Source organism: Pituophis catenifer, unplaced genomic scaffold (genome assembly GCF_029215685.1).
Source record: "Pituophis catenifer annectens isolate HBS135680 unplaced genomic scaffold, rPitCat1.0.hap2 SCAF_16, whole genome shotgun sequence".
Taxonomy (NCBI): domain Eukaryota; kingdom Metazoa; phylum Chordata; class Lepidosauria; order Squamata; family Colubridae; genus Pituophis; species Pituophis catenifer.
This window is the reverse complement of record NW_027256896.1, coordinates 3811472-3825927: the sequence shown is the minus strand read 5'-3', so window position 1 is coordinate 3825927 and position 14456 is coordinate 3811472. Positions and strand designations below refer to the sequence as shown.

Sequence of the window (14456 nt, the reverse complement as noted above, 5' to 3'; positions counted from 1 at the left end):
CTGGTCAATGCTGCAGACCCTGCTGAAAGACCACTATGTCCCAACGCCATCGAAGTACGTCCAGCGGTACGAGTTCCGGCAGAGGCTACAGCAGGCCGGCTACAAAGAAGACTACTTGCGAGGTCAAACCTGACCCTACACATCGCCCTGGACGAGGCAAGAGCCCAAGAGTCATCCGTAAAAGCCGCCGAGAAACTGCCGAGAAACTGCAAGGCTCCCACCTCAGCCGGACAGCGCAGAGGACGGCGACCGTGCACCGAGAAGCCGTAAACACCGAGAGCGAGGGGGAGTCCGAAGAGGAAGTCTACCGCACCGAACAGTCCCAGACGGCCCGGAGGGAACCCAGAGACGGGTGCGCCAGCTGCGGAGGGCCCCATCCCCGGCAGAACTGTAAGTTCAGGGACGCAATCTGCCGTTCCTGTGAGAAAAGGGGCCACATCACTCGGGTCTGCAGGTCCAAGCCACACCAAGTCTACAAACCACGTGGCCAACCCGGCCAATCTGAGTCAGTGCCGCACCGGAGGCCCAACAAAGATGGTGGTAGCCGGAAGAGTGTGAAATTCGAAGATGCCGGGGCCTACACCATCCGCATCGAGCAGACCTGCACCTCTCCCGGAGAAAAGACCTACACCATGGTCGAGATCGAGGGACGGGAGTGCCAGATGGAAATTGACACGGGATCTCCCATATGCATCATGTCATGGGCCAACCTGAAGAAAGCCATCCCCAGCGTACACAAGCGACAACTCCAACCACAGCGATGCAGGCTGAAAGACTACCAGGGGAACCACATCCCCGTCGAAGGAAGAGGCGAGTTCCAGGTGCAGTACGGGGAGTTGACCAAGAAACTGCCCCTCACCATCGTCAGCGACAACCTCCCGAGTCTCCTGGGCATGGACTGGTTTCGAGCCCTGGGCATGGGATTTACCGGAGTAAGGAACGTTCGAGGCATCCTGAAAGACGACCTGATGCAGGAGTTCCAGGACGTGTTCAACGAATGGCTTGGCAAGTATGTGGGGACTCCTATTTCGTTCAATCTCAACCCCAATATTGCCCCCATTCGTTTAAAGCCTAGGCAGGTACCGTTCGCCCTGAAGCCTAAAATTGATGTCGAGTTAGATAAGTTAATCAAGCAAGGGGTGCTAGTTCCAGTCGACCATGCCAAATGGGAGACCCCAATCGTAACACCATAAAACCGGATGGATAAGTGCACATATGCGCTGATTATAAATGCACAATAAACAAGGCCCTGCAACAGAGCGCCTATCCGGTGCCCATCGTCCACCACCTACTGCATTCCCTGGGTCCCGGCAAGATCTTCGCAAAACTTGATCTTGCGCAGGCGTACCAGCAACTGCCAGTAGATGGCGCTACCGCGGAAGCACAGACCATCGTAACCCACAGAGGGGCCTTCAAGTGCACCCGCCTGCAGTTTGGAGTTAGCATAGCCCCCGGACTTTTTCAAAGTACCATGGAGCGGTTACTACAGGGGATCCCTGGGGTGGTTCCCTATTTTGATGACGTGCTCATCACCACCAAAGACGAGCAACAGCTAGGGAAAAGGCTTAGGAAGGTCCTAGGGAAATTCAGGGACGCGGGACTCAGAGTAAAAAGGAACAAATGCATGATCGCGGTTCCCTCAGTCGAATTCCTAGGATACAGGGTAGATGGCACCGGCATACACCCCACTGAGAGCAAGATCAGGGCAATCAAAGAAGCCCCCACCCCCAAGGATAAAGCGGAACTACAGGTTTTCCTGGGACTATTAATTTTTTACGCCATCTTCTTAAAAGACAAGGCAACAGTGGCTGAACCCCTAGATAGACTGTTAGCCAAAAAATCCACTTAGAAATGGGGAAAGGCCGAAGACAGGGCATTCGCCGGCATTAAAAAACTGTTATCAGCTGAGAGTTTCCTAATCCAGTACAACACAATGCTTCCCCTTGTTTTAGCTTGTGACACGTCTCTGTTCGGGGTGGGAGCTGTCCTGAGCCATAGACTCCCGAATGGCCTAGAGGCGCCCATCGCTTACTACTCCCGAACTCTGTCAAGTGCCGAGAGGAATTACAGCCAGCTTGACAAGGAGGCCCTTGTCGCCGTTTCCGGAGTTAAAAAGTTCCACGAATACTTGTTCGGGAGAGACTTTGACCTGATCACCGACCATCGACCGCTCCTGGGCCTCCTCGCGGGAGACCGACCAACACCGGCAGCCCTATCGCCCAGGATGACACGCTGAGCCATCTTCCTCGCAGCATACTCCTATCGCCTGGTACATCGACCAGGGGCGGACATGGGCAACGCGGATGCACTCAGCCTATGCCCACTACCCGACAACCTAGAGGACCCCACACCCGGCATCCCCATCTTGCTGATAGACGTATTGGACTCGGGACCCATGACATCAGCAGAGGTTGCAAGAGCCTCAGCCAAAGACCACGTGATCCAGACAGTCGCAAGTTGGATCATGAGAGGGTGGCCGGAAAAGACTGGGAGCGGGGAAATTAAATAGTTCGCGGGCAAACAGGACGAACTAACCATGCAAGGGGGGGTGTTTGCTATGGGGCAACCGGGTTGTTATTCCCTTGTGCCTAAGGGAAAAAGTCTTAACACTGTTGCATGAGGGGCACCCTGGGATTGTACGCATGAAGGGGCTAGCCAGGATCCTTATCTTGTAGGAGCCTCTTTCAAGGCTCAGGCTTTTGATGCCACCAGAAGAGCCCACAGACTCATCTCAAATTATCCAGCTCCTATATACAACACTGAGATGGGTGTGCTTGGTCCTTGGGCAAGGCAAGTATTTTTGGGATCCTGCTACCATTGGCAGAACATTATGGAGCCCACTGAGTTTGTTTGTTTGTTTGTTTGTTTGGTTGGTTGGTTGGTTGGTTTGATTTATATGTCGCCCTTCTCCGGAGACTTAGGGCGGCTTACAATGCGTTAAGCAATAGCCTTCATACTTTTGTATATACCTGCTTAGTAGGGCTTTTGGCCCCCCCTAAGCAGTGTTCTATTTTAGACAAAGTCAGCTTATTGTCCCCACAATCCGGGTCCTCATTTTACCTACCTCGAAAGGATGGAAGGCTGAGTCAACCTTGAGCCTGGTGAGATTTGAACTTGCAGTAATTGCAGGCAGCTGGTGTTACTTTAAGAGTGCTTTAGTCTGCTGCGCCACCAAGGCTGGAGTTAAAGGACCTTATTTTCAAGGTCTATCCATAAAGGTGCATTGATCCAAAGAGAACTTTGAGACATTTTCTGCAGTCTTGCCTGGTGATATCACATATATTACAAAATCTCCATTCCCACCCCACTCTGGGGCCAGAGAGAGTTGGTATTTGCCGGTTCTCCGAACTACTCAAAATCTCTGCTACCAGTCCTCCAAACTGTTCAAACTTTCCGCTACCGGTTCTCCAGAACCTGTCAGAACCTGCTGGATTTCACCCCGTACCAGGGGTGTCAAACTCACATCATCACGGTAGCATCACATGATATATCGGGATTTTTTTCTCGTTCGCTAAAATGGGCATGGGCGTGGCCAGCACATGACGCATCTGGCCCGTGGGCCGGGAGTTTGACAGCCCTGACATATACCTTGGTAAATTTATAGAAAGCAGATCTGACTCAGGCTTCTTAATATCTTCTCCCTTCTCAAAATGGGTATAATTCTCAGGTGCTGGGAATAATTAAAATAGAAGGAAGACAATTGGGATGCATGAAGGAACAATGAGTCAGAATCAATCTGATTCATCACGGGCTAACTACTACTCATCTTACAGCCTGCTACTATGATGGTAACAGCAACGTAAGCCAACTTCATGTCTATTCAGCTTGGCCAGCAAAGGTCTTCAAAGAAGTGAAAGCTCTTTTAATAGCTGGTCAATCTACTGAAAGCTTCAGTTTTTAGCATGACCACTTAATGGAGTGTTTGGACCAAATATGGAGGCTGCGTAATTGAGGTTAATGAAAAGCGGTGTGTTCCCATGACATACTACTGCCAAACAGATAAGCCACAGAGGCTTACTCAACACATTGAGTTGATGGCTGGATTCCCACAACATGCTGAATTCAGCTTCGTCAAGCAGGTGTTTTAGCTCTCTGTCTCAGAGTCAAATGCAGGTGGGCCTCTGGGATGCTTTCTGTGATGTGATCTGGTCTTCAAACAGTCCAGAAACTTCATTTGGTCCACAGTGCAACAACTGGATTTGAGGTAGGTATCCAAATTCATGACAAGTGGATGGATTCGGTCTTTGTTGATGGACTGGTTTGTGGTGCTCGCGTTGGCCTTTAAAATCCTAACTGGCTTGTGGGTACCTGCTTGGGGTTTGAAACGAGCTACCAATGAAATTCAACGTAGATAAAAGTAAGTTTTTATACTTAGGCAAGAAAAACCAACAAACTAGGTGAGGCTTGACTCAATTCCAGTAACTGTGAGAGGGATCTTGGAGTCCCAATGGACAATCACTTAAATGGGAGCCAGAAGTGTGCGGCAGCAGCCAAAAAAGCAAAATGCAATCCTAGGTTGCATAAACAGAGACTTAGAATCAAGATAACATGAAGTATCCATGCCGCTTTACAAAGTCTTAGTAAGACCACACCAGTGGTGGGTTTCAAATTTTTTTACTACCGGTTCTGTGGGTGTAGCTTGGTGGGCGTGGCATGGCTTGGTGGGTGTGGCTTGGTGGGCGTGGCAAGGGAAGGATACTGTAAAATCCCCATTTCCTCCCGATCAGCTGGGACTCAGAGGCAGAGAATAGATGGGGGCGGGGGCAGTCAGAATTTTTACTACCAGTTCTCCGAACTACACAAAATTTCCGCTACCAGTTCTCTAGAACTGCATCCAGTTCTGGTCACCACAATATAAAAAAGAGGCTGAGACTCTGGAAAAAGTATAGAGGAGAGCAGCAAGAATGATCAGGGAGCTGGAGGCTAAAACATACAAAGAACAGTTACAGGAATTGGGGGATGTCTCATCTAATGAAAAGAAGGATCAGGAGAGAGATGATAGCAAGTGTTCCAATATTTGAGGGGCTCCTACAAAAATGAGGGGATCAATCCATTTTCCAAAGCACCAAAAGTCAAGATAAAAAACAATGGATGGAAACTAACCAAGGACAGAAACAACCTACAACAGGGGTGTCAAACTCGATTTCATTGAGGGCCGCATCAGGGTTGTTGGGAGGCCGAGTGGGCGTAGCTCGGCTGGGCATGGCCAGCTCGACATCATTTGTGTCAGGGGCACCTGTGGTGGCTCAAGTGCTCTGCCAGCAAAAACGGGCTCCCAAGCTCCGTTTTCGGCTATGACGGCCTCCTGCAGCCCTCTGCCAGCGAAAATGGAACTTGGGAGGGCCGCCCGTTTTCACTGGCAGAGGCACCATGGGCCGGTCCTTCATTGTTTCTAGGGTGGCCCCACAGGCCAGAGCTAAGCACCCCGCAGGCCGGATCCGACACCCCTGACCTACAACTATGGAGAAATTTCCTAACGATGAGAGCAATCAACCAGTGGAACAACTTGCCTTCAGAAGTTGTGGGTGCTCCATCACTGCAGGCTTTCAAGAGGAGACTGGACAGCCACTTGTCAAAAAATGATACAGGGTCTCCTCCTCAAGCAGGGGGTTGGACCAGTGGTGAAATCCAAACTTTTTTACTACCGGTTCTATGGCCGTGGCTTGGTAGGCGTGGCTTGGTGGGCATGGCAGGGGAAGGATCCTGCAAAATCTCCATTCCCACTCCACTCCAGGGGAAGGATATTGCTCTAGTCCCACCCCACTCTGGGGCCAGCCAGAGGTGGTATCTTCCAGTTCTCCGAACTGCTCAAAATTTCCACTACCAGTTCTCCAGAACCTGTGAGAACCTGGATTTCACCCCTGGGTTGGACAAGAAGACCTCTGAGGTCCCTTCCAACCTCTGTTGTGTTCTGTTCTGTTCTGTTCCGTTCTGTTCCAGCTTTAGGGAGGCATTGTTCTTCAGAGACTTTTGGACCACCGAAACATACCTTTCTGCCAAAGGACCCCACACACACACACACACACACCAGGACTCCCCTCAAACCTCCCGAGTCTGAGAATGACTTGATTTGGCAGGCTTTTAGTTTAAAGCCAGCTTTGCTGCAGCAAGTTTGTTCTGGTTCTTTGCAATTGGCTCTTCCCAGCTGCAGTGCTAGCCGTGCCGTAGAGCAGAGGAGAAGGTGGCTGCACATAAAACCTATACCGTAAATCTTTAATGGGGTTTGTCTTTCAAAATTCTAGTTGATCTAAGGCAGTGGGTCTCAGCCTTCCTAATGCTGTGACCCTTTAATACAGTTCCTCATGTTGTGGTGACCCCCAACCATAAAATTATTCCATTGACCATTGAAAATATGTGTTTTCGGATGGTCTTAGGTGACCCCTGTGAAAGGGTCGTTCGACCCCCAAAGGGGTCCCGACCCACAGGTTGAGAACCAGTGATCTAAGCCACTGTGAATACAGTTCTAAGGGAGCTGGGTTTTCCAGAAGGCTGGCTGAGATCAGGGCCACCTCAGGACAGAGATGTCCATACGAGGGGGTCAAAAAAGGCAAGATGGTGGCCACAACCACTGAGTCAAAGTCCCGTCTTCCTTTTTTTAGATGAGCTGAGCACACTTAACTGCATGATTGTGGATGCCGTCTGCCCTCCACCCTGCCTCAATGCTCCCTGGACACACTCAGAGCAGAAGCTCTTCATCCTGCTGGAGATCTCACTGACCTGCATCTGTTCCTAGACCGAAGGCTCTTCATCAACCTTCTGCCTACAAGTCCTGTGTCCGTTTTGGGAAGTAAGTCCGTCTTGGTTTCATTCATCTTGTATCAATCTCCAGGGGCTTCTTCAGCTGATGGGAAGGTCCACTCATCCCCTTGTGATCCTGAAGAGGGCAAGCTCTGCGCAACTCTTTGGGCAACTGCCCGTCAGCCAGACGTATCCTCAGGGTTCAGCCAAAAAGCCAAGATGGCCACGAGAGGGTGGAAAACAGGTGGAGCTTCAATTGTTCTGTCATGACTGCCATCTTGACTTTTTTTGCCTGCCATCCTGCAGATACTGCTACCATCGGCTGTTTGGATGCCTCACCATTCAGATAAGTGCCCCTCTAACAAATGCACGTAGATTAGGCTCTTCGGAAATTCACTGCCTGACTGTCAAGTGTAGGAAAAGGGCTCTGCTTCCAAATGGCTGGGGGGACCCCAGCTTCCCCTCCGCCCTGGGAGCCGAATAACTGTCCCAAGGAGAAAAATCCCCTCCGCCCTGCAGGAACCCTGAAGGGGGGGGAGTGACTGATGGGAAGGTGGACTGCTTGTCCTTTAGAACAGCAGTCACCAACTGGTGGTCTGTGGACCACTGGTGGTCCGTGAGAAAATTTTGGTGGTACAGGAAAATTATTTGCATTTTTTATATTGCACTAAATCAGGGGTCCTCAAATGACGGCCCCTGGGCCGGATACATGCAATGAACGTTTGTGTTGCTGCAGAGAGTCTCCCCCTTCGGGGTCTTTTGTGTGGGTCGGAGGGGGGGCAGAAATTCCGACTTGGGGTCTGCTTCAGCCTCCTGGTGTGGGGCTTTGGGCGAAGGCTGGAGGGAAGCGCCATTGGTGGTGAAGAGCCGGAGGGTCTCGTTCCAGAGGGGCTGCATCATGGCCTGGAACTGGCTGACCATCTCAGTCCGCTGAGCCTCCAGGCGCCGGTACCTGGCCTTGCACTCCTGCAGGTCTTCCGTCTGCTTGGAAAGCCTATGCTCCTAGTCCTCAATGAGGTGCTTCTGCTGAGCCTCCTTCTCGGCCAGATCCAATTTGAACTGAACTGTTTTACAGACTCTTTCTCATGGTGACTGCTTAGATCCAACAACTGCTTCCTGTTGGGACCCTAAGGAGCCTGGGTGGGGAGGCGAGGAGTGACTGGGTGGGGAGGGGCGAGTAGAGGCCGGCGAGGCGCCCCTCGATGTGAGTGACATCAAATTGACCATGCTCATTCAGTCACATGACCACCTAGCCACACCCACCCAACCGGTCATTAGGCAGATCATATTAGTGGTCCGTGGGATTTAAAATTATGAATTTAGTGGTCCCTGAGATCCAAAAGGTTGGTGGCCCCTGCTTTAAAAAGACTCCTCTTGGAACCAGGGGTTCGATCCCCAAGGAAGCCCAAAAGGGTCAGTGCCTGCAGGCCAGGCTTCTGGGCCCCTTTAGCTCACTGCTCTGTGGAGTTTTTCAAGCTTGGTTTGGGGATGCTGAGGGGTCTTTGCTCCACTAGAGACCCTCCCCAGTTTTGGAACTGCAAGGACGTACATCTCTTTCCAGCAGTCCCACGCATATCTGATTGGGCTGGGTTGAGGGCAGACGCTGTGGTCGGCCATACAAGCCTCCCCAGGCACCATTTCTTCTCCTCATCCCTGCTGTCACCATAAAGCTGTTCCCCACTTATGGGTGGAAACGAGACAGGTTGAGCGCATGGTGGCACTTGAGGTTGAAGCAGTGGTGAAATGTAAAATTTGTTACGACCGGTTATGTGGGCGTGGCTTGGTGGTGGTGGGGGTAATGTGACTGGGTGGGCGTGGCCAACTTTTTTTTTTTTAACTTTTAAAAGCATTTTTTCTACAACCTCTTCGGCCGAAAAAAATGCTTTTAAAAGGCTCTAATGATGCCAGCTGAGTTGCCTGATTGTCAGAGGCTTTTCTTTCCTTTTAAAAGCATTTTTTTTGGTTTTAAAAGAAAACAAAAAGCCTCTGACGATCAGACAACTCAGCACGATCAGACAACACGTCAGAGCCTTTTAAAAGCATTTTTTCTACAAACTCTCGAAGAGGTTGTAGAAAAAATGCTTTTAAAAGGCTCTGACGATCCCAGCTGAGCCGCATGATCGTCAGAGGCTTTTTTTTTAAACTTTTTAAACATTTGTAGAAAAAATGTTTTTAAATGTAAAAAAAAAAAGCCTCTGATGATCGCGCGGCTCAGCTGGCCATGGGGGGGGGCGCAGGGATTTCTGCTACCGGTTCTCCGAACCACCCGCTGCCATCACTACCAGATCGGGTGATCCGGTCCAAACCGGGAGCGTTTCACCCCTGGGTTGAAGACCTACTTGTGGTCTTTGGCTCTGTGGTTTGCCTGTCGTGAAAGCGTTCTCTGCACAAACCCCTGACAGACGGGCTCCCTTGAGAAGCTCCCAGCCCCATTCTTACTCTGGGACTGAAGTGAAGCGTACACGTTTCTCCCTCACCAGCACGCCCCATCTATCTTTAGAATGGATGGGCGAGACAGTCCACCTCCCTGTCTGGAGCTCTCCGACCCGAACATCCAGTCAGTTGCAGGAAAGGGGAGGGGCTGCTGTTAAGGGAGACTGCAGCTGACAAGGAGGGTCTGCAGCAGGCCAGCCTAGGGGCTGAGATTGCTGGCTAATCTTTGCTCCCATCCCATCCCATCCCACCCCATTAGCTTTCCCCCAACACACTCTGGGGTGACCATAGCTGGGGCCAGCTCTGCCCTGCCTTTGCCAGGTCCTCCTGTTAGGACAGCATGCCTGGCCCATTTTCCTGGCTGTGGGGCAGAGAGCCTGCATCCCAGAGTCCATTTCCACAATACCAGCGTATCAGCCAAAGCAAATCTGTTCAGCCAGTCACCCCAAACTCTCTTTCTGAATATTGTGGTTCTCGGGAATGGTTCTCCCTCTACCTATTTACCTAGCTAGCTAGCTACCCACCTACCTTCCTCTATCCCTTCGAATACATATTTCATTATGCTAATTGAGCAGTGAATTGAAGACTTCATCAAAAGAATAAAATTGCTAACCACAGGAAGCCATGCCATAGGAAAGAAAGCAAAGAACCATAAAAATGCCTTCAAGTCTAAGTCATGATCTTCAACTGTAGGAGCTCCTTGGAAGACCCTGACCAGCCCCCCCTTCCCATTCAGCCCCAGAAGCATAGTAGTCTGGTGGAGAAGGAGCTGGACTACAAGGTCTCTGTGGGAGGGCGGGCGTGAAAGAACCTGTGGAGCAGAGGTGGGTTTCAGCAAGTTCTGATCAATTCTGGAGAACCAGTAGCAGAAATTTTGAGTAGTTCATAGAACCGGTAGTACAAATTCTGACTGGCCCCGCCCCCATCTATTCTCTGCCTCCCAATTCCCAGCTGATCGGGAGGAAATGGGGATTTTGCAGTAACCTTCCCCTGCCACACCCACCAAGCCATGCCACGCCCACCAAGCCACACCCACAGAATCAGTAGTAAAAAAAATTGAAACCCACCACTGCTGTGGAGACAGGCACCCAACTGATGCAAGACGGCAGAGCAAGCCAAGGAGAGGGGCATTCATGAGGTATGGTGAAGAGCTTTGATCAACCATGCTGACCAGGGATGAAATCTACTTACCTTCCCTACCGGTTCGGAAGTGCGTGCGCATCATGTGCCATTTTGGACCCTCTGTGCATGCGCAGAGGGTAAAAAACGGGTTACTTCCTGGTTAAAACCAGGAAGTAATGAAGTCCGGTTGGGTGGGTGGAGCTTGTGCTGTCGCCGCTACCAGTTCTCCGAACCACCCGCCGCCGCTGCTACCGGTTCGCTCAAACCGGTGTGAATCGGTAGCATTTGACCCCTGATGCTGCCTATTTTGCCACATGACTCCCTTGCCAAGGAGAAAGAAGAGCCATCAGGCAACATTTTGACGTTGGAGTCTGTCTGTGGGCTGCACCCAGGATGTCCACGAAAAAGCAGCCATACCTGATGTGCTCCAGGAGCAGCCGGTGGGAATCCTCAGTGAGGATGAGGGAGAGGGCATGAGCCAAGTAGTCCACCTTCCGCTCCGCAGCAAACTGCTTGAGAGAGGTGAACATCTTCTCTCTCACTTCGGGCTGGTCACCCAGGATCTCCTGCACCTAAGTAGGAAGCAACGAAGGAGAAATTGTGGCATTCCCAGGCTATCTCACAGCCCTCTGTGCCTGGTCACTGGCCTTCCACCTCGCTGCAGTGAGTCCTGAACTGGGGTGGGGGTGGTGTCCAGGGGACATTCAAGAAGACCAGGAACAATGGATGGAAATAGTTAAGGAGAGAAGCAACCTGGAATTAAGGAGAAACTCCCTAACAGTGAGGACAATCAACCAGTGGAACAGCTGGCCTCCAGAAGTTGTGGATGCACCGTCACTGGAGGTTTTCAAGAAGAGACTGGACAGCCATCTGCCTGACATGGTATAGGGTCTCCTGCTTGAGTAGGGGGATGGACTAGAAGACCTTCAAGGTCCCTTCCAGCTCTATTCTGATTCATTAAGCCAACTGGAGTCGGCTGTGCTGAAATGCAAATGTACCAGCAGTGGGTGAGAAGAGAAGGGGCAAGGAAGTCCCCAGACAGGACACACTGGACGGCTCCCTCGAAGGAGACGGCTGGGAAGCACCATTGAGCCCTGCAAGGCCCCAGCAGAGTTTGTTCTGACCCACATGAGACCAATTGAGGTTTTCCAGCTGTCAGCTGGGCTGAGATGCAACACATCTGGAATGGTTGGGGCAAATGTCCAAGACATTATGTGGCAAAATATTTCCCATTTCACGCAGTGCACAATTTAAAACAGCAGAGAATACTCCAGAAGGACTTGGAGACAGGGGCCGCATTGTCTCTTTCCAACCATCTTCAGAAAGAAGAGGGGGGGTCAAATTATTCTCCAAAGCACCAGAGGGCAGGACAAGAAACAATGGATGGAAACTAATCAAGGAGAGAAGCAACCTGGAATTGAGGAGAAACTTCCTGACAGTGAGAACAATTAACCAGTGGAACAACTTGCCTCCAGAAATCATGGGTGCTCCATCACTGGAGGTTTTTAAGAAGAGACTGGACAGCCACTTATCTGAAATGGTATCGTTCTCCTGCTTGAGCAGAGGGCTGGACTAGAAGATCTCCAAGGTCCCTTCCAGCTCTATTCTATTCTATTCTATTCTATTCTATTCTATTCTATTCTATTCTATTCTATTCTATTCTATTCTATTCTATTCTATTCTCTGCCATGAACTCTGGAGCCAAGATCTTACTGAAAGGAGCAATAAGCCATCGGTTTAACTAGGATAACGGTATTGATTTTATTCAGTATTTCCTTCTTTTTGCTACGTTCTCCTTTGCTCAGCGTCCTTTTTTTATAACTAGAAAGTTGGCTTCTGTTTTAATAAGGTAAATTCCCTTTTACAATCCCCCCCACCCCCAATGAAAGTCTGTGCAGCTCTGCAACCCCTCTGCGTGTTTTAGGATTAGCGCAAGGTTTGTTCGATCATTTCTGGGCTTTGAGATAGAAAATCCAAAGCAGCTTCCCTTCTGATTTCCCAGGAGCCAGGCTGGAGGAAGAAGCCCTGGCAGAAGGCCAGGTAGTCCTCAAGTTACGATGGTAATGGAGGCTGCCCATTACGGTTTTAAGTCATAGCTGGTCATGTTGTTGAGACAGTGGTGGGTTTCAAAATTTTTTACTACCGGTTTTTTTTTTTTTTTAATTTGATTTATATGCCGCCCTTCTCCGAAGACTCAGGGCGGCTTACAATGTGCTCAGCAATAGCCTTCATCCTTTTGTATATTTATACAAAGTCAGCTTATTGCCCCCACAAACTGGGTCCTCATTTCACCTACCTTAGAAAGGATGGAAGGCTGAGTCAACCTTGAGCCTTGGCGAGATTCGAACCCTGCAGTAATTGCAGGCAGCTGGTCTTAAGCAGCTTAATAATAGGGTGCCTTAAACCCTTGTACTACCAAGGCGGTTTGTGGGTGTGGCTTGGTGGGCGTGGCATGGCTTGGTGGGTGTGGCTTGGTGGGCATGACAGGGGAAGGATACTGTAAAATCTCCATTCCCACCCCACTCCAGGGGACAGATACTACAAAATCCCCATTTCCTCACGATCAGCTGGGACTCGGGAGGCAGCGAATAGATGGGGGTGGGGCCAGTCAGAATTTTCACTACCGGTTCTCAGAACTACTCAAAATTTCCACCACCGGTTCTCCAGAACTGGTCAGAACCTGCTGAAATCCATCTCTATGTTGAGTGTATGACCAACCCAATTTTATGGGCTTTCTCATTTTAAATCTGTGTCAAATGGAAGGGGAGTTTGCAAATCACGGGAAATTCATTTGCACTGGGAAGAGGGGGCAGTCAGGAGGCTCAGTCTGACTGCTGCAGCCTTGTCGCCAATTATGCCCACTTCTGAGCTGCAATACAGGTAGTCCTCGAGTTACGACTAAACACTTAGCAACCGTTCAAAGTTGTGACCGACCTGAAAAAAAAATGGGACTTAGGATCTTGGATCCAAAGCTCCAATGGTCGGCCTCTACCACCACCACCCTGGTCACATGACTTCAGGCACTCAGCAACACAGCTGCACTGGTGGCCATTTTGGGTGTCCCAAAGTCAGATGACCGCCTTATATGGCGGTTTTGCCAAAAATTGGCAGTTCCTTTTGGTTTTCAGCAAAACCATTGTCCATAGCCAATCACTGGTATACAGAAGCTTAAGGACCGCTGCAGAACACCCATAAAACTGGGATGGTCATGCACTCAACAGCATGACCAGTTATGACTTAAAACCGTAATGGGCAGCCTCCATTACCGTCGTAACTTGAGGACTACCTGTGCTTTCCTCTACTGTCCGGTTTCTCCGAATCTCTTGAACCAAGAACTTGAACTGCAGTTGAATCAGTGCAAATGAATTTCCCGTGATTTGCAAACTACCCTTTCATTGACACAGATTTAAAACGAGTTTGCCTTTTTAGCAGCTGTGTCACTCTGCTGATTCACACCCGGGCTGCATTTGTTTGTTTTGGATTTCATTGTTTTGTTTTCAGCCGTGCCCTCACCCCACCCCTCTGTTAAACCTCTCAGGTTTGCCTGGAATTTTGCTTCTGTTACCTATCACCCCCGGTCCTGTGTCATCCACACATTTGATAAGCAACCCTTTGCCTCTGCATTTGAGCCTATGAGGTTAACATAGAACATTAACAGAGTTGGAAGGGACCTTGGAGGCCTTCTAGTCCAACCCCTTGCTCAAGTAGGAGAGACACTAGACAAACTTGTTCACACCCCACATGCACACTTACACATACAGTACGTCCCAGTTTAAATCCAGCACTGACAGTGGATTTCTCTGTCTCTCTGTCTCTCTGTCTCTTTCTGTCTTTGTCTCTCTCTGTCGCTCTCTGACTCTCTCTCTCTCTCTCTGTGTGTGTCTCTGTCTGTCTCTGTCTCTGTCTCTCTCTCTCTCTCTCTCTCTCCTGTCTGTCTGTCTCTCTGTGTGTGTGTGTCTCTCTCTATGTCTCTGTCTTTCTGTGTCTCTCTCTCTGTCGCTCTGTCTCTCTGTGTCTCTCTGTCTTTATGTCTCTCTCTCTGTCTCTGTCACTGTCTCTCTTTCTGTCTTTGTCTCTCTCTGTCTCTCTCTGTGTGTGTGTCTCTCTGTCTCTGTCTCTCTGTCTCTCTCTGTGTCTCTCTCTCTGTCTTTCTGTCTCTCTCT

General features: G+C 50.1%; 1 protein-coding gene across 1 annotated transcript in view; it reads right to left on the bottom strand.

The window, feature by feature from the left end:
- The window catches only part of GRID2IP (Grid2 interacting protein), a 108825-nt gene that overhangs the window by 75038 nt on the left and 19331 nt on the right, over positions 1-14456 (bottom strand). Inside the window, 1 exon segment of the mRNA XM_070955144.1 lies at positions 10711-10865. Coding sequence (XP_070811245.1) covers positions 10711-10865 — 155 coding nt within the window.